The following is a 20,416-nucleotide window of genomic DNA, read 5'->3' as shown; positions in this document are numbered from 1 at the left end:
ATTATTATTGTCTCTGTTGAATTTACATAAAAGCCATTGACTTGATAAAATAAACATAATGATGAAATGAAATTAGAATATTTCAATATATAGTCAAATGAAAACAAATCAAACAAGAAAGTCTATTTTATTTGTCCATAATGTTTGATAAAGTTCTTTTTATACTTCTTACATTAAAAAGGAAATATTATGAAGAAGAGTAGTTTTATGAGAAAATATGCTTCAGCTGGTAGTGAGATTATGGTGCCTTTCATACACTCTTCTAATTCAATAGAGCTCAGGATACCAATCTGTCAAAGTCATCAAACAAATCTTCATCCATTAGATAGACAAGGATCTGTGATAATGTATAATCTATAAAAACAATAGTAGCCATCACATATTAACACTATATGCCTGAAAGTGTCCCCAAGTGTATTACATACGTTAAATCTTATTGTTAAAGGTAACCTCATAAATTATGCACATATTACAGATATAAGACTTGGAAAGATTCAGTAACAGGTCCCTGAGTATAGTATTGGGATTTGAACCTGAAATTTTCTAACTCCCATAAAATCAAATAGACTTGACTTCTATAACTCTTAATAGTCTTTCTTATATTTTAAGTATTTAAAAAATTAAATTTCCCAAATTTCAAGCTGGAAGCTCTTCCTTGTAGGGCTATTAAGATGGAACTTCATTCAGGGTGATAAATAGCTCATCCAGTGCTCTCCGGACTAAAATTTTCACCTAAATTAGTGTGATAATATAAAATGGCTTAAAGGCTGTCTATTCATGATAGTATACTGTGCTATGACCCCTTAGCTTAGTTGTTAAAAAAAAATGTTTCCTAACAAAATGTAGCAACCTAGAGTCTTTTTAGAAGGTGTTTTCAAAAAGCTTATGAAAAATCTGTCATAAAGAAACTATGCATAGATTTCAAAAATGTTCAAAATAAGCTTTCTTTTCAATTTCTTTTCTTTTTTTTTCTTTTTTTTTTTTTTTTTTGACAAGCAGAGTGGACAATGAGAGAGAGAGAGAAAGCTCTTCCTTTTTCCGTTGGTTCACCCCCCAATGGCCGCTGTGGCCGGCGCACCACGCTGATCCGAAGCCAGGAGCCAGGAGCTTTCTTTTATTTTCAGAAAGGTATTTCTGTGGAAGGCAGAAAGACACATGCACAGACACAGACGAGCAGAGACAGAGAGACAGAGACAGTTATCCTGTCCTCTGACTTACTCCCCAAATGCCTGTATCATCCAGGGCTGGGAAAGGCCCAGGCAGGGAGATGAGAACCACGTCTGTGTTTCTCAAGTCTTTGGTAGGGACCTAACCACTCAGTCATCACGGCCTACCTTTCAGGGTGTGTATTAGCTGGAAGCTGAAATATAGAGTGCAGCCACAACTTGAACACAGGCACTTGGAGTGTGGACATGCCAAGAGTGACTTAACCATTGTGCTGAATGTGCCACCTTCAAATGTTTCTTTCTTTTAAAGATTTATTTATTTTTATTTGAAAGGCAGAGTTATAGAGAGGCAGAGGTAGAGAGAGATCTTCCATTCACTGATTTACTCCCCAAAAGGCCACAGTCGCCACAGCTGTGCCAATCCGAAGCCAGGGGCCAGAAACTTCCTCCAGGTTTCCCATGTGAGTGCAGGGGCCCAAGGACTTGGGACATCTTCTAGCTTTCCCAGGCCATAGCAGAGAATCAGATAGGAAGTGGAGTAGCTGGGACTCGAACCACTGCCCACATGGGATGCCGGCACTGCAGGTAACGGCTTAACACGCTAGCCACAGCCAACAGTTTCGTGTTTCCACAGATTTTTTAAAGTACCCTCACACATGTCATTAAGGGAATGCACCAGCCCGCCCACTCCTTTATCTTTTCCAGGTTGCAGGTCTTCCTAAAGCATTGAATTGCTAGCTAAATAAAAAAACAAAGATGAGAAAGACAAAACACTGCATAGACCCCTTTAGGAATAAGATCCATTACAATAGACAAATGTACCTTCTTTTTATTGTGTCTATATCTTGATTGAAGTATCAGACTCATAAAGCACCCATTTATGTCTAAGAGCTTGCATGTGGTCTATTTCTAAATCCGCATGACTAAGGACTTCATAAAGCTCTGGAATATTGGGACTGATTAGCTCCCAATATCATTCTGGTCACTGTAGCATATAATCTGCAGTGTGATCAGGGAAGTGATTTAAAATCACTTGCTCCAGAGCACTATGAGCTCCATGAGAGCTGAGACTACTGTCTTGCTCATCAATGTATCCTCATCAGAAACTACAAATACATGTCAGAGCTTAAGTATTTTTTAGTGAATTCCTGGACCTAATAATAGGCCACAGTGCCTCAGACTCTTATTTCTCCCACTCCTTTGTTCTAATCTGCTTTAACATATGCACTCATTATGGTATCTTTTATCAACACTATCTCATGCACTCAGTCTTTTCCCCAGGTTCCAGACTTAATGCTGAGTATATATTCCATTCCTTTCAAATCTTTGTTTTTTTCTCATGAAAATAGGTAGTCACAGTTTTGATGCTTTTCCTCCATCAACGCAATGGAAAAACAGAAGTAATTTTACAGGAATGCCAGGTGTTGCTTGGACTGTGACATGGCAAGGGGAGATGGAAAGACATGATATTGAGATTGAAGGTCGGATTCTCTCTAAGGATGGAAGGTCCAGAAATATCAACAAACAAAAGAAGCCAAGGGAAATGACAAGGCTTGTCCACCCGCTTCTCTCAAGCATCACTTTACATTAGAAAAGCAGGTCAAAAAGTATTTTGAAATTTGGTTCTGTAGTCCAATTTCTTAAGAAATATGAGGGATCATGAGACTATTCTACCCTCGTGAAGCTCAAGTGATCTTGTGCTACCGTCAGCCGGTGTGGACGTCCATTCGCTGGACCTGCACTGTTCCCGGGCATTTTCAGTGGAGACTGTCTCTCCTACCTACACTGAGGTATATATTGACATAGTTGGGCTTGGACGTGCGTTATTCTTCAGTTATAAGCACCCAAGAAACACCACACAAACATTAATCCAGTTTGAGTAGAAGACAGACATCACAAGTTAACAACTCAAGTTGTTAATTTTTTTTGGCAAAATTATTTTGGAAGCCCCAAAGTCTAATTATGATAACTTAGAATTATTTTTGTGTGTGTGTCTATTTTTTTTAAGATTCTCACCTGGTTTGTGAAATAGAAATTTGTGTGAGTAAATGTAAGCTATCCCTCAAGACTAAAAATTTGGAAATAGGCAAAATAAACCAATTATTTTACAATAATTGCCAAATTGTATAAAATATTTATTTCCATAAGATATTCTCACCTTATTATCATTACCATAAATATAAATTTTATATGCAGTGTTCTGTTTGTTTTTTTACACTGAGACTTAGTCATTAGTTAGAAACCTAAGAGTAACATGAAAATTTTGATAGTACTACAGTCATCTGTGTTAATTGAAGCTACAAGAAACCACAAGATAAATTAAATAGTAGTAGCACAAAATTCTTTTCCCTTTAAGAAGTTTCATTTAATGACACAGAGGGTGAAGTAGTCCCTTTTGTAAAAGTTGTTCTATGTAGACAGTGGAACAACATCTATATTTCAAGCTGGAATCAATTTAATTATTATAATTTATAAGAAATACAAAAATGCGGATTGGTAGATTTTAGTTTGTAACTGAGTTAACCATCAGAATTTTGGTGCAGAATTTTATGATCTTCAGCAAAATCAGAAAAGAGCAAGACGCATTTTTAACTTAAATTGGTATGATACTGACATTAATGCAAATTCAGCAGTTCTCTTTTCTACACTTTTTTAGCTATTAACAAAACATTGTCACATCTTAATACAAATACCCATGAATAAGCTAATAATATTAATATGATAGGACTGTCATAACAAAATACCGCACACTTGTGGCTTAAATCACAGAAATTTATGATCTTATAGTTCTGGAGGCTAAGAAATCCAAAACTAAAGTGTTGGCAAGTTTGTTTTCTTCTAAGTCCTGTTTCCTTCATATCTTCTCACTGTTTTTCATAGGGTCTTTCCTCTGTGTACATACTGGTATCTCTTATGAGAACAGCAGTCAGATTGGATTAAGGTCCACCCTGATGGACTCTCTAGGATGCCTGCATGTAAATTGGTGATCTCCATCCAGGCTGGGAGTTACAGTGGGCTACCTACCTAGTGGTTTTTACAGCTGCCATCGGCAGAGTTGATTGGACAAGAACTCTCTTTAGGATGTCTCTGGAGTCAGAAATAATCCCACAAGTGCAGTTTCCATGATCACAGGTGTTTAAGAAATCCAAGACAAGGTTTACCTTGATACATTTTAGACACGAGAGGCTAGGAAAGCACAGCTATTGATTGGAAGTCCTTAGACTCCCTCTTGAATTTTTCTGCTCTTGTCTCTTCAGTGCTAACAATTGTTAAGTGAAGAGGATAAAAAATCTTTTCTTTTCCAGCATCATGCCTGTTCCCCCATCCTTTTAGCTACTTTTCATGAACCTGAAATGTTCTAAAATCTAAACTATGCATGCCTTTCTCCTCTTGAAATGGCTGTCAGAGCCATGATGTGCTTCACTGGATGGGTAGAAAGAATCCAGAGAAATGCCTGGGTAATGTGTGGTGTGTATGTCTGCACCATAGAAAGAAGAAAGAAGAGGAGCTCACAACATCAAACATATCAGAAAAATATAATGGCTTAATTATAAAGGTCTCCTCAGATGACAAATGAAAGTCTTCATAAAATTGTCAAAGCATTATGAAATAGTAAAAAAATATATATATAAAGAGAAAAAAGTATTGCAAGTGAAAGATTTCATTGCCTTGCAAAGATATTTGCCTAGTTAGAAATATTAATGGTATTTTTTTTAACAGCTTTGAAATGAATTCCCTCGTGAAAACCCATAGACAGTCTATCTTAGCAAGATGGCCTAATGCCTGTATTTACAACTACTCTATCTGAAGCCTGAATCCATGAGTCGTTTAGCATGGGGAGGCACCGAAAAGGCCATAGAGTCCACTAACCTCATTTCACAGATAATGGGACTGATTGCCTTGCTCTAGGCCACACGGTATCTGTTCCCAATTTCTGTGGCCTTTGTTTGCTACATCATTGGGGGTGGGGAGTTTAAGGCATTCCATGTGAAGTGGATGTTCTTGAAATATAAATATGTAGATTAAAAGGCTAGTTTGAAACCTGGGTACTATCTAAAGGCTTCTTATTCTAGGAGCAGCTTTTATCACAGGCAGTTGGCACAGAACAGATGGTGGTACCCTGAATTCCACTTTCCCGTGGGGCACATGTCCTTGGCTCTTTCTTTTTGCGTGGCCTCCCCCAGTTAATGACCTCCTTTCAGCTGTTTCATAGGCTCTATTCGGAGGGTTAGCCATGCATAAACCTCTGAGAATTGGGTTGACATTCCCTGGGGCGGAATGCAGTGATGTTGATAAAGCACCTATGGGGTTCAGGATACATCACTTAAAATAAAGCTGGTTTCCTGGGATTTATTCATCCTCAGAAAGAAAAATACACTTATTTTCCACTTTCCCCACAGCCTTCTTTAATTCTCTTCCTGCGAAACATTTTTGGTGAGCCATACATTCCTATATTTGTCAAATAAGGCAAATGATACCAGATAAACAATGACATAATCATGATATGATGACTGTTTACTGAGTTCTTGCTATATGCCAGGCATCATACTCAGAGATTTACATTTTTATTCTTAGAAGTACTTATTAAATTAATATCTTTTAAATTTGAAAACCAGAGTTCAATGGCACTATACTTATTATCTAATGTTACCTGCTAATCAAAAGTAAAGGCAGGATTTGAACTCATAAATTAGAGCCCAGATTCTTACCTATCCCAAGTTCCTCTGTGAATCTGAATACATAGATACTTACTTCCAGAAACAATGGCAGAGAAACCACATTTCTGTCTGCAGAAAGTTAAGTTAGGATTTTAAGTCCATAATGTCTAATTTGTGTACAAAAAAAAAAAAAGTGATTATTTAGTTTAAGAAGTTTTACATTTTATGATGCTGAAGAGGCCCAGCAATGACCCAACAGCTATTTCCCAGCCTATCCTTTCTACTTTTAAATCATTTAATCTTAAATGTGTGTAGAGTTGACAAACCCCATGTTTCTAATTGAAAAGAAAAATTCTGCATTCCAATTACAAGTGGAAGAGAGAACTTGAAATCCAATGAAAATGTAATTAGAATACCGTGGTAACTAGACTTATTTTTCTTTCCTGGAGAAGAGGAAACTTTCTCAGTACCACTTACAGGCCATCAGGGACTGTACATGAGACCCTCATTTATTTCCCCATCTATACACCAACTAAATATTAAAAGGGATCAATCAAAAGTCAAGGTCAGTGGTCGAAATTTCAGCTGTACCACATAATTCTCTGATTTTCAGAAATCAAGAACTGGGGGAAAATGCCTTAGAGAATATATATTTAAGTTCTTAGTGGGGTGGATAAGCTTAAATGTTATGACATTATGCTTTAGAAAGTGCTCAAGATTTTCATGTCTGGGAAAATGGCAAAATGCCATTTGTAAGATAATACAGGGCTGCTCTTACATTTTATGTTTCTTATCCTCACTATTAAGTGATGCCTATCAAAAGCCCTATCTGTTTTCATTGCTGTTGAACAATTCTTCTGTCTTAAATGCTGAATAGCAAGGCAGAAAAGAACTCTTTAGTATGCGTGATAACAGAGTGTGACCTTTAATTTTTCAGGGTAGGTTCTGTATTTTGTTATCTGCTTGGCACTGTTGCTTTGCATTTTTGCTGCTGGTTTTTTGTATGATACACCAGTCTCCTGGCATTGAGCAACAAACAGCATATAAAGACTTAAGGAAGAAAATGTAAATTGCTGTTAATTACACATAGGCAATGAGATTCAAAATACACAAAGGTATCTTTATTTCTAATTAATCTGATAAAACAATATTCAAACTTAATTTTTGAATGTGACAAGTGCCTCTCTAAATTTTTGCTTAACGGAACATTATCTTAAGGTAAATCCACGAAGAGAGGTACATAAAAGGGAAAATTTCTTAGCTACTTAGATAAAACACTGCACTTCAAATTTCTTCCTTCAAAGCACCACTGAACTCTGTGGTAGACAGCCTGTGGCATTCCATGCCAAATATCACAGCAGTCTTACATGAAGATACTGTTTAGCTACATAAAAAGGCCTGCTGGTTCAGGTAAGGAACCTGGATGTTATCTGAAGCATTAGTCATGAATGGAGCACTGCCTTACTTAAACCATGCATGTGTTCTACAGATGTCTAAGCTAAGTATGCTGACTGACAGGGTAGCATTGCATTAAGATATAACACTGAATTGGAGAAAATGTTTGTGTGTGTGGGAACAAAACTGAAATGTGTATCTATATGTATCAGTACTATAAAAGTAACATTTGAACAAAGATCACCCATTATTCCTCCATCCTAACACAAATATTTTCATTTATACATACTGCCTTCATGCATCTTGCATCGTATTTTGCTTAGAAGTTTTAACATGGTGTGTACTACTTTGTTAGGCTTCATGACATAAATAGTTTAGTCATTATTTATATTTATATTTGAGAGTGTATTTTAAAAAATAGATGATGGGATGAGTATCTCTGTGAAATTAATGAAAATTATCAGTTATAAGCCTTTTGGAGATTTATATACACATTATAGCACATTGTCATCTAGTTATTATTTCAACGAAGTACAGGATGGTTGTGATTTTGGGTAAAATCCATTGTGTGCTGTCACACCTTTTTTGGTTCTAGTTTCTTGTTTTCTCACACTTCTATCACAACTACAGTTCTTACAGTCAATTGCATTCTTCTTGAATCTCATCTTAATCACTTAAGTCATTTATTCCTTAACTTTCTTTATTTGGTCCCTTGATTATCCAAAGTATAAGCTCTTTGATTAAGGGGCCTATGTGATGGAGTATTGTGTGCCTGACACAATGCATAGTATGTAGTCAGTGCTAATGTATTGACTCAGTGAGACAAATTGCTTTCCTAATGTTTTAGCTAAACAATAAAAAAGCACTAGGGGTTTAACTATGAAACTAGAGGATAAGGAAGGGGAAGTCTTTCTTGGAACATTATGCCCAGTAATGCATATTTTAAGTTAATGACAATTGATGTGTGAGCATTTTATTCCTGGCTATTGATAAATGGAAAAGCAGAGATAAGAAATGGTCAAGAAAACAAAAAAAGGAGAAGGAGAAGGAGAAGAAAGGAGGAGGGGGAGGAGAGGAGGAGGAGGAAGTGTGCAGTCCAAGAAAACTAAGTACTTAAAAAAAAAGATTTATTTTATTTGTAAGGCAGAGTTACACAGAGAGGGAGAAGGAGAGAGAGGGAGAGATCTTTCATCTGCAATGGCCAGAACTCAGGCTGACTGAAGTCAGGAACCAGGAGCTGCATCTAGGTTTAAGAGGCCTAAGACATTGGGCCAGCTTCTGCTGCTTTTCCCAGGCACATTAGCAGGGAACTGGATTGGAAGTGGAGCAGTGGGGAACCGAACTAGCACCCCTGTGGGATGCCAGTGTTGCAGGTGGTGGCTATTCTGCTATGCCACACTGCTGACCCCAGAACACTACTTTCAAAATATTTTGCAAAGGTCTATCCCTCTTCTCAAAAGCCAATGAAGTGCAGTGATCTTTGGACTCACAGCTGACACAAATTCTTTTCCAATTTGTTTCTGGAGAAGGTTAGCATTTAAAAAATTGAATTTGGTAGGTTGTTGTGTTTGGGCCTGTTTATGAGTTAGGGATAAAGACATGAATCTCTATAGCATTTTTTGTCTCAAAGGCTGTACATGTCAGGGCATCATTATAAGGAAGAAAATTAAATACTGCATCTCAAGGGATCTCAACCATAATAGATCTTTGATCTTTACTTGCCTCTGCTTTCTATCTTAATCTATGAAATGGAGATAATAAAAGTATCCTCTTGATGAATCCTTTTGGGATTTGGGGAAGGTTAGTGTTTGACAATTAAAGGGAAAATGTTGGGCCTTTATGACTCAGTCTGTTATGAGACATTGCTGTAATAACTAACTCATCAATAGCTTTGGAGTAAGATATATCTAGATCCCAATGATTCTTTTTTCTGTTATTATTGATACAACACTAGTTACATCATATCTTTGTACCTCAGATTTTACATCTATGAAATAAAGGTATTTATGGTTTAGCATCAATACTATGATTAAGTGAGATAACCGATATAAGCAAGTACCACAATGCACAACACAAAAGCCACCAGTAAATATATTACTTCCCTATCTTCCACAGATCCTGTGTTTTCTTTAACTCATTTATCAACAAAACACTTTCATACTGAAAAACTGGATTTTGTAGGATGCATGAAGCTTAGCTTTTGGCTGACGTGCTAGCCTAATCCTGTGTTCAGAAGAGAAGCATCTTAGATGCTTCTGAGATGTGGGTAGTGTATGTTCCCCTTTCAAAGAGTTCTTAAAAGCCCAGAAGACATTCCAAGTCCATGATCACTGTATATCATCCATGAACTGAGTATACTCTAAAAGGTACCTGTTCTCATGTTATACAGACTGGAAGATCTGTAACTGCTACCACCTGATTTTGTAAGTTCCAACTTTGTGTCATTTATGCCTTGGTTAAATGAAAGCAGTTTTCCTTTAAGGCCACTGATAAATATGTTGATGGACTTTGAAAGTAAGATTTCCTTGTAGAGTCTGTAGTTCAATTGATTTTAAAGAAATTATCACTAAAATTATAGTGATATAATATATCACTATATATATAAAGATTTTTTTTTGAAATTAAACATATGTATGAAGGTTCATTTATTCCAAGACTGTTATTTCTCATACATATTTCATTAGAAAATGAAGCATTTGCAGAAATTTCTCTCTCACTATATCAACCATCAGCTCTCTATGTGATTAAGGAACAAAGAGCCCAAGTGCTAATGTATATACATTATAGTAGGACCCAACTGAGTCTACAAGTTGCTGGCCCATATTTAAGAATAAAAAGTGTTACTTAAGAGAGTTTCTTCCCCTATGGTTTAGTGCAAGAGCAAAATCATAATTGAAGTAAAAGGAACAGGATATACATACGTGTGTGCATATATTTATATTGATTCGCGTGTATATGTGTGTATATATAAGTATTTGTATAGCACTAATGGACACTACCAGACTTCATGCATTATGAGTCTTAAATAAGAAAAGAAATCCCATGTTCAAAGTGAGGTGGCTTAGCTACAGGAATTGAAAAATGTACAGAGTGACTAGAATTAAAATAGTTAAAAGTAGCTTAAGATGAAACTGGCGAAGTGAGCGTGAGCAGAGCCAAGTAAATGCACGTTTGTTATGTATACATTAATGATACAGAGAAGAATTATTATATAAGACAAATATTTTAGTTGGAACAGCTTTTTTATTTTCTTTTTTAAAATTAATTTATTTATTTGACAGAGTTAGACAGTGAGAGAGAGAGAGAGAAAGGTCTTCCTTCCATTGGTTCACTCCCCCAAATGGCTGCCACGGCTGGAGCTCTGCCGATCCGAAGTCAGGAACCGGGAGCTTCTTCCAAGTCTCCCATGTGGGTGCAGGAGCGTAAGCACTTGGGCCATCCTCCACTGCCTTCCCAGGCCATAGCAGAGAGCTGGACTGGAAGAGGAGCAGCCGGGACTAGAACTTGGTGCCCATATGGGATGCTGGCGCCGCAGGTGGAGGATTAACCAAGTGAGCCACGGCACTGGCCCCAACATTTTTTTATTTTCTACACTGTGTTCCTTAAAAGGAGTCAGTGATGTTCAAAATCTACTTATTTGGAATGTTAATTATCAGCTAAGTTAGGTATTACTATATTTGTATGTTCTGCATAACAATAACACAGATGGTCTTCAGCTGAAAAACATATGATTATGATATTTCTCAAACTATAGTAATTTTACAGAACTACATTATAAACTTATATTTTGTTTGCGGGCAAAGAATATCCAAATGTCATGTTCTCATTCAAAATCAGAAGACCTAAAAACAGACTTCCAATCTTCTCTTGAAATATGTAGAGCTTTCAGAAACCTTTTGTGTTCCCTTTCCCAGCATTAAAAACTCCAGAAATAAGAAGCCATCAAAAGAAGCAAGTATCTTTTCCATTGACTTTTTTTTTTAAACTTTCATATTATTCTGGTCTGTTTTATTACATTGCTTTTCTTAATTTTTTTTTTCCAAGGATGGCACTATGTCATATCAAACACTGATACTTTTATTTTGAAGGAGAAATTAGACCACAAGGATGAGGATCCAAAATGGGAGGAGTAAAACTGAACATTGTTGGCATTCATCTAACTTGTCTATGTAACAGACAGTTACATAGTTATTAACATTTCATTTCCCTTTCTCTGAGACAGACCATTAAATTTAACTCCAACTCAAGAATTTGAGTTTTACTTTTACTTACTGCTCACCTTGATTCCTTTGCAGTTCTCTTAATTCCTTGAATCTACTGCTTCACACGAAATGTGCTAAAACATGTCCAGATATTTTTTGGTTAGATGGTAACTTTGGCCTCCTTGGACAAAATACCCCAAACTAGGCGGTTTATAAACAATAGAAATTTATATATCACAGTTAGGGATCCAAGGAAGTCCAAGATGAAGGTGCTGGCAGATTTGGTGCAAGAATAGGGCTTGCTTTCTGAGAGATGCCTGTCTTCTCCTTGAGTTCTAACATAATAAAAGGGGCAGTGAAGCTCTCTGGGGCCCTTTTCATAGGGACACCCACCCATCCCATTCCTGAATGCTCAACTTTCATCACCTGATCACATATAAAAGTCTCATATCCAAATGCCATTACGTTAGGAATTCAGTTTCAACATAAAAATTTTTAGTGGGAGACAGGAGGGAAAAAGATTTAATCAAAGTAGAAGGCATTACATTTAAGTGTGAATAACCACATTTTCTTTTACATTCTGTACAGCTAGATCTTTGTTTGAATATCCGTTACATTTAGTAAAGTATATACCTAAATGGCCACTCCAATCAATTGGTTTCAGTGGTCTGGTTGTAGGGAGGATTTTCTTTTTATCAAAAATACTTAATCTCACAGCAATTTAAATGGAAATAAAACCAAATTTTACATGCAATTTCTTTGCTGAAAAGTAACTTCGACAGGGATATGTACAAGTGTGTGTTCAGTGACATTTTCACTGTCGGTAAAACAAGATTTAACTCACACTAAATTAATTGGAGGGGAAAAAAAGAATCCAAAAGAAAATTCCCATTCTCCTTTAACAAGGAAAGGAAGTATGAGACAAAATTATCTGTTAAGTATTGAATCAGAAGCTCTGTTTTCTTAAATCCAACCAAATGTGCTCAACAAAATGCCATAGTTGAATTTTATGTTATTTAACATAAAAAAATCAAAATTCTCTTTGGACTCTGAGTAATCCAAATAGATCTTGTAGAAGCAAGTGATTACTACTTGATCCTCACCTCTGATTTAGAATGTTTGAAAATAAAAATGTCTTTTCTCAAAGATTTACTGTTGGTTTGATTTGAGTTTTCAGGTACATCCCACTTGCTTTTAGTCTCAACTACCAGTTTAATCCTGCTACCTTTGACTGTCAACAAAAGCTCTGTGTGATATTTTTATATACCAGCATTTGGTATTAGGTTTCAAACCTTTACACAGAAAAGCTCATTAAAAATTATATTTGTCTTTAACTTTTCATAATCAAATTTGTTGTGTAATAGCTTTTAGATTGCCTGTAAGGTCTAGATGTATATTGAGCTATGGGCAAGATCAAATGCAATCCACAAAATCACACACAGTTTTACAAGTATCACCATGGATTGGTAAAGAAATGCAATGCATGTTGAGAAATTACTCAGTCTAAGATACCTCAATTACACTTTCCACATACAACTTGTTAATGAAAATCATGAGGTAAAGGTAAAATATATGCCTAGTCATGGTAAGCAAAAACTAAGATCTATTGTATATCCAATAATAGAAAAGGTTTCAGAATCAGTTATTAAAAATTCATAGTCATTGTACTCTATTTAGAAGTCTACATCTGGTTAGTAATATATTTATTTATATTTTTGCCACAGAAATGTCATTAGTTTTCTATTTTAGCAGAAGAACAAATAATTCAGCTAATAAAGAAGACATATTGATTTGAAGTTAGCACCCTCCAATGTCTTATGTCTTACCCTTACAAAGAATGAAATCCATCCTTTGATGAGTATTTTAGTGCTGTGGCTGAAGCTGCTGCTTGCTGTGCCCTCATTCCATACTGTAGTACATTGGATTGCGTCCTGGCACCTCCGCTTTCTATCTAGCTTCCTGTTAACGTACACCCTGAAGGGCAACACCTGTATTTAAGAGCTTGAACCTCTGCCACCATGTGGAACATCTGGAGATGTTCAGGGATCCTGGCTTTAGCCTGACCCAGGGCCAACTGTTGCAGGCATTTGGGGAGGAAATCAGTGATGAAAAATTCTTTCTCTGTCTCTGTCTCTCTCTGTCTCTCTGTCTCTGTCTCTCTCTCACTCTCTCTTTTTCTGTGTGTATGTGTGTGTGTGTTGCTCTGCTTTTCAAGTGAATGAAAATGAAAAAAAATTTTTAAACTTTTATTTAATGAATATAAATTTCCAAAGTACAGCTTATGGATTACAATGGCCCCCCCCCTTACTTCCCTCCCACCTGCAACCCTCCCATTTCCCGATCCCTCTCCCCTTCCATTCACATCAAGATTCATTTTCAATTCTCTTTATATACAGAAGATTAGTATATATTAAGTAAAGATTTCAACAGTTTGCCCCCACATAGTAACACAAAGTGAAACATACTGTTGGAGTACTAGTTATAGCATTAAATCACAATGTACAGCACATTAAGGACAGAGATCCTACATGATATTTTTTAAAAATTGATTAATTTTCTATGCAATTTCCAATTTAAAACCAAGTTTTTTTTTATTTTCAATTATCTTTATATACGGAAGATCGATTCAGTATATACTGAGTAAGGATTTCATCAGTTTGCACCCACACAGAAACACAAAGTGTAAAAATACTGTTTCAGTACTAGCTACAGCATTACTTCACATTGGACAACACATTAAGGACAGATCCCACATGAGATGTAAGTACAAAGTGACTCCTGTTGTTGATTTAACAATTTGACACTCTTGTTTATGGCGTCAATAATCTCCCTAGGCTCTAGTCATGAGTTGCCAAGGCTATGGAAGCCTTTAGGGTTCACCGACTTCGATCTTATTCCTACAGGGTCATAGTCAAAGTGGAAGTTCTCTCCTCCCTTCAGAGAAAGGTACCTCTTCTTTGATGGCCCCGTTCTTTCCACTGGGATCTCACAGAGATCTTTCATTTAGGTCGTCATCGTCTTCTTCTTCTTCTTCTTCTTCTTCTTCTTCTTCTTCTTCTTCTTCCTCTTCCTCTTCCTCTTCCTCTTCCTCTTCCTCTTCCTCTTCTTTTTTTTTTTTTCTTTTTTTGCCAGAGTGTCTTGGCTTTCCATACCTAAAATACTCTCATGGGCTCTTGAGCCAGATCCGAATGCCTTAAGGGCTGATTCTGAGGCCAGAGTGCTATTTAGGACATCTGCTATTCTATGGGTCTGCTGTGTCTCCCGTTTCCCATGTTGGATCGTTCTCTCCCTTTTTGATTCTATCAGTTAGTATTAGCAGACACTGGTCTTGTTTGTGTGATCCCTTTGACTCTTAGACCTATCAGTGTGATCAGTTGTGAACTGAAATTGATCACTTGGACTAGTGAGATGGCATTGGTACATGCCACCTTGATGGGATTGTATTGGAATCCCCTGGCACGTGAAAATGAAAAAAAAAATTAACAATAAGTAAATAAATAAATAATTAAAAAGTGCTTTAAAAATAAACAGCATCAAGTCTTCCAGTTAAAATCCTCTTTGAGCATTTAGAGGTTATGGGAGGGTATCCCTTTATGTGATTACTTGTTTTATAAATTATCACATATTTTTACACTTGTCTCTTCTGACATTATATTGCCCGAGTCCCTTTGTTGATGTTGTTAGGTAACCCCTTTGTTATTCATTAGGAATGTTGTGTTTGATTTCTTGTTTTAGTTAGGTCTCATCAAAGATCTTGAAAAGCTACTGTTGACTTAAATCATGCTCTTGTCAATCATATTACCTATTCTGTTAGTGTCAAAAGTGTGGCGGCAAAGTGTGTGAACTCTTAAGTATGTATGGATGCATGTGTTTTGTATCGTCTTTTTCAATTCAATCCCCCAAAATATATGAAGCTTTTATTTTTCTCTACATGTCTTCCTTAGATCTTTCTTCCCAACCTTTCACTACTAGTAATAACTAGGATTAGTTATTCTGTGACTTTGGGACATTATTATGAAACAAGTAACTGATTTGTTATAGGGATGGTTAAATCAGTGACAATCCATTGAGGAAAAAGGCTAGCACTGAAATATACAATGTTTCCTTTGGAAAGTACAAACGGATGCTTACTTATATGTGGTTTATTCTCTGAGCACCAGTGTTTGTTTTCTTTTCTTTTAAATGTTTTTAGGATGTGGGGATGCCACAGAGTATCTCAGAATTAATTTTTTAAAGAAAGATCTCTTTCACTTTTTCATTCTACAGATATTTCACTGGAGAATATGTAATAGGAATTGTGCAAGCACTATGGGTTCAATAAGGACTGCACTTGGTATTTCATCCCATGGAGCTTCAGAGTTTAAAGGAAAAATGTTTATCAAATATACAATTACAAGGACAGTGCTCATGTTTAGGTAGCATGTTTCAGGAGCCATGAAGACATGTAATAAGGTGTTCTATTCTGATTCCTTTAATGAATGTTGTTGGACTGAGGAGTGACAGACAGTGTTTCATATAAAGGAAGCAGCAAGCGCAAAGCCCAGTGAGGACAAAGAAGAGCACTAGAAGAATTGAAGGGAGTATTGTAACCATAATAAGAGAGCAAGGCAAAGGAGGCCATGAGATATGGGGCACAGGAGGTAGGAAGGGACCAGATATGATTGGTCTCATAAACCTCTTTTAAGGTTTCAGATTTTATACTAAGGCAATGGGAAGGGTTGTAAGATAAGATTTAATATTGGCTGGCTTGTGAAGAATGAGTGGAATTGGTTGCAGACAGGAGGCAGAGAAGTCTGCTAGTAGATTGCGTTGGTAATTGGGAAAGATGTAGTGGCAACCTAGATTTGGATAGTGTAAGAGGTAATACGGGTCATTCCTGATGACCAGAACACTCCAGAATGGAAAACAGCATGAGGAGTGCCCTGACTAAAAAGTCAGATGACTTAGACCTATCTAAATTGGTGCATATTAGGTGAGAAAGAAGTCCAGACAGTAAAGGGTATAGTTCTCAGTAATATTTTATGCTTATTTCCAAGTTATGAATATGAAACCCATTTATTAGAATATATATTCAAGATAAAAACATATTTAACCAATAATCATACTGCCATATGATAGCCAATATTACATTTTAGCATATTTTTTCCAAATGTATGAATTTGCAAACACACAAAAAGGAACACAAGTTGTACATATTTTTTAAAAATGAAGATATTTGGAATTTTATATTTGTATACTTCTAAAAATTAAAATCCTACAATGTTTAAATAATTATACATTACAGAGAAATACGTATCAGTGTTTCATTAAACTGTATTTCATTTGACATTGATATTTACATTTTAATTTGAAAACTGTGTGAAATATTTTCAACCGTTGTTCAAATGATAAATTGATAGGGTCTAGAAGATAGTTTCGTTCTGTTTAACTACGTGTGTGACCAATATAATGTGGGTTTATTGTGGTAAGTATAGCATAAGACTAATGTAAGAAAGCACTTACAAATTACTCTAATTCTGAGAAAGAATGTATATTTATAGTCTTCCCTATCAAGATGCTCCAGTCTTTTTTTTATATACATAGTACTGCCATTCAGTGTTTTTTCACCTCCGAGTACAAATCTGAGTTATTTCTAAAATGTTGTAGCTCAAAATCCCTTGTTAGTTGATTTTCTTGGACCAGAAAAATTCTTCTTGCAATCCACACAGCGGAGCACTGAGATGTCAGCCCATATTCTTCCCGAGTGCTTTATAGATCAAGAAAACACTCATTATTCAAGGTCAATTTAAACAGTGCTTCTAGCAGACAGTTTTTTATTCAAAGAAGCAAGGCTCTTATTTAGTTTAAGTTTTTGAATAAGGGCCATTGTTTGTGCGTATTTGTTTTTTTTTTTTTTAGAATAACTTAAAAAGCAGATGTTTGATATATAAAACATATGTACAGTTTTTTTCCAACTGTTGTATGATTTACCATGTTAAGCCTTAAATGAAACTGGAAGACACTCGGATGCAGTCACTTTTGTCAAAGCCTTTTCCTAGAACACATTCGGATGATGAAAGATGTATTCTCTTGTGATGTCCAGGTGATTGATAAACCAATTTGTTGGAATACACAAGAACTATTTGAACTTTATGATTTTCTTAAATGAGATGAATAAGAATTTCGGTATTCTGAATAGGAAATAAAGTATGCTAGGCCTATTTTAGATGCTTCAGTGTGCCAAAGATGGTATTAAGTTTGCTGTTTATAAATTACTAATCTGGAATAAGAGGTTGAATGTATTTTGAGAACTTAAACCTGTTTCACCTGAACATGTTTAACTAGTTAATAAGAAACATCAAAAAGACAAAACCCAGAAGTCACTGGTCATTTTTTGTAAAGCTATTATATGCTGTTTAAATTGGTTGTTTGGGTCTGTCTATAACATAAGTTTAATAACCTAGCTCAAATGCAGATTTCTAATTTTCAATTAACATAGGAATAATTTTGTTTGCTAAAATAAAATAAATGAATGAATGACAAGTCTGAAACATGAAATGTTCTAGGTAGAGCTTTTTAAAATTCCAAATTTCAAAAAATCATGTGGCAACTGTATAGCTCAAGCTTTAAGTATTAACTTTTAACCTTTGACCTTACAGATTTTAACCAATGAAATGTCTCTTTAAACTTTAAAGGAAACAATGATAACGAGCGCCTGGCGATTGCTAGACAGCGAATTCCATATCGACTTGGTCGAGTAGTTGATGAATGGCTACTCGACAAAGGTAAAAAACATTGATTAAAACTTCAAATAAAAAAATAATTTGAACATAACCAAGTAGTACTTCATTGTAACACTAATAAACATAAAAAATAAATTTTCCGTAAAACTAAATTAAAAACAGATTTAAAACAGTAAAATATAGATAGCAATATTTGCATACCTTGTATAATAATTTCTATACATTTTTAGATGTACCAGCTGTTTAATAATCTTACCCAGTTAACTTAAGGTTAAAGGGACTGTTAAATATAATCCACTAACTCAATCTATGAAGGTACTCATAGCAAGCATTAACCCAAAATGATAAATCATTCATAGATTATATTACATGTTCCAGCCTCTAAATTATTAACTAAAATATATAGTTCTGATATCTTTATTATGCTCCTGAAAAAAACCTCTTTGTTTAAACTCTAGGAATCATAAATAGTGGGCAATATGGATTGCCAGTCAAAATGAAGTCCCTTTAACGTTTGCAACCTTCTAAGAGCATTTGGAACAAGCCCTAATTAAAACTGAACTTAAAGTTGTGTGCATGCTTTCTATGAGCAGAATGCAATCTGCTAAAACTGGATACTCAATTTGATGATAATGGTACTGTTGCTAAGGATTGCTGTTTGATGGAAATGTGCCATAATTTCTCCATCGGTTTGTGTATCATTCCTGAAGCCTCCTTTTACATCTGAAGCTATTTTTTTTCATTTTGTTTTGTTTTAATAAACTTGCTGAAAGCCAATCAGAAAAATATTTTTGGAATTTTTTTGTCTCTGACATGCTCAGTGTAAACCATGCATTTCTTTTCAGTGTGATTTGCAGAAAATAGACTAATTCAAATAACAATGGACTATTGCCTTCTAAAAAAATAAACATTTCTAAAGAATAGCATATAGATACAGATGGATGTTTTGTGAATTATGAAATTTTTATCATAAAATTTTAAATTAAATTTCAGCTACTATAGATCAGTTTCTGGCAGTGGTAATTTCAAAATGACAAACACTTGAAATGTTAGCTGTCTCACACTTACTTAATCTAACAACTTAGACTTAACAGACCAACACTATCAGATCTTGAGGGGAGAGGGACCCACTAAAATTTGATTTGTAACATATATCTTTGATTGGTTTTTTAGCAAAAGCACTACATTTATAATAAGTTGAGAATTTACAAGTATTTGCCAGTAACTATGCATTTCATGGACACCTCATTTATAAGCAATGAATTATGAGTCAAATTGCCTCTCTTATAGTTTATTGCTCTCATTATCCACCCCATGAAAGATCTGTTTTATCATCTTTTGTAGAATCTAGAGTTCACAACCAACATTTTTGCATGTATGTAATATTATTTTTACAGGGCGTCAGCTCACAATCTTCAATAGCCAAGCAACCATAATAATTGGCGGGAAAGAGCAGGGCCAGCCCTTCCAGGGCCAGCTCTCTGGGCTTTACTACAATGGCTTGAAAGTTCTGAATATGGCAGCCGAAAACGATGCCAACATCGCCATAGTGGGAAACGTGAGACTGGTGGGTGAAGTGCCTTCCTCTATGACAACTGAGTCGACAGCCACTGCCATGCAGTCAGAGATGTCCACATCCATCATGGAGACCACCACAACCCTGGCTACCAGCACAGCCAGAAGAGGAAAACCCCCTACAAAAGAACCCATTAGCCAGGTGAGCATGCCGATTTCATTCTTTCGTTTTGGACCTGTGACTGTGGAGGTGGGCCAGCACGTGCATCGTTTCTAACATGTGCTTTTGTCTGATCTGAGGCTCAGTGGCTTCCTATGAGACTTGCTTAATATAATGCAGTCTGTTTGAAATCACATGTATATATGCTGTTGGTTAGAGGCTTGTGGACTCATAAAAAATTTGGAGTTGGTTTGTTAGCTGCTGGCCGATAGTCTTGATTCAATAACCTTGATCCAGCTTAGGGTGAGGGAACTGCGCTAGTTTTACAGGATTTAGATGGTGTAGATCAACTCATCAGGTAAATTAATGAAATATTTGAAATTTCTTACTTGTTTAAGCTCAGACCATCTTCAAAATAAAAGCAAATTTGATATTAAGAGAGATATTGCCCTCAGTACTTCTGTTGTATTTAGAAGTGTTAAGATTTTGAATTGGTGGTCATGTGGTGCTCATGGTAAATGTCAGGTCTATCCTTGGTATTTTTTAAAAAAAAATTGTTATATTAAATGTGATACTTAAAAAACTATTTTTGTCTAAG

General features: G+C 35.7%; 1 protein-coding gene across 4 annotated transcripts in view; it reads left to right on the top strand.

Moving 5' to 3' along the window:
• Nucleotides 1-20,416, top strand: part of NRXN1 (neurexin 1) — a 1,232,227-nt gene that overhangs the window by 1,062,731 nt on the left and 149,080 nt on the right. For 3 of the 4 annotated variants that reach the window (XM_062209423.1, XM_062209422.1, XM_062209421.1), the window contains 2 exons: nucleotides 18,096-18,185; nucleotides 19,541-19,860. In XM_062209423.1, the coding sequence (XP_062065407.1) occupies nucleotides 18,096-18,185; nucleotides 19,541-19,860 (410 nt within the window). The remainder of the gene's footprint in view (nucleotides 1-18,095; nucleotides 18,186-19,540; nucleotides 19,861-20,416) is intronic. The other variant, XM_062209424.1, reaches the window with a different exon arrangement.

The sequence above is a fragment of the Lepus europaeus genome, chromosome 13, assembly GCF_033115175.1.
Source record: "Lepus europaeus isolate LE1 chromosome 13, mLepTim1.pri, whole genome shotgun sequence".
Classification (NCBI taxonomy): domain Eukaryota; kingdom Metazoa; phylum Chordata; class Mammalia; order Lagomorpha; family Leporidae; genus Lepus; species Lepus europaeus.
Note: the sequence above shows the minus strand (reverse complement) of the source record. Positions and strands in the feature narration are given on the sequence as shown.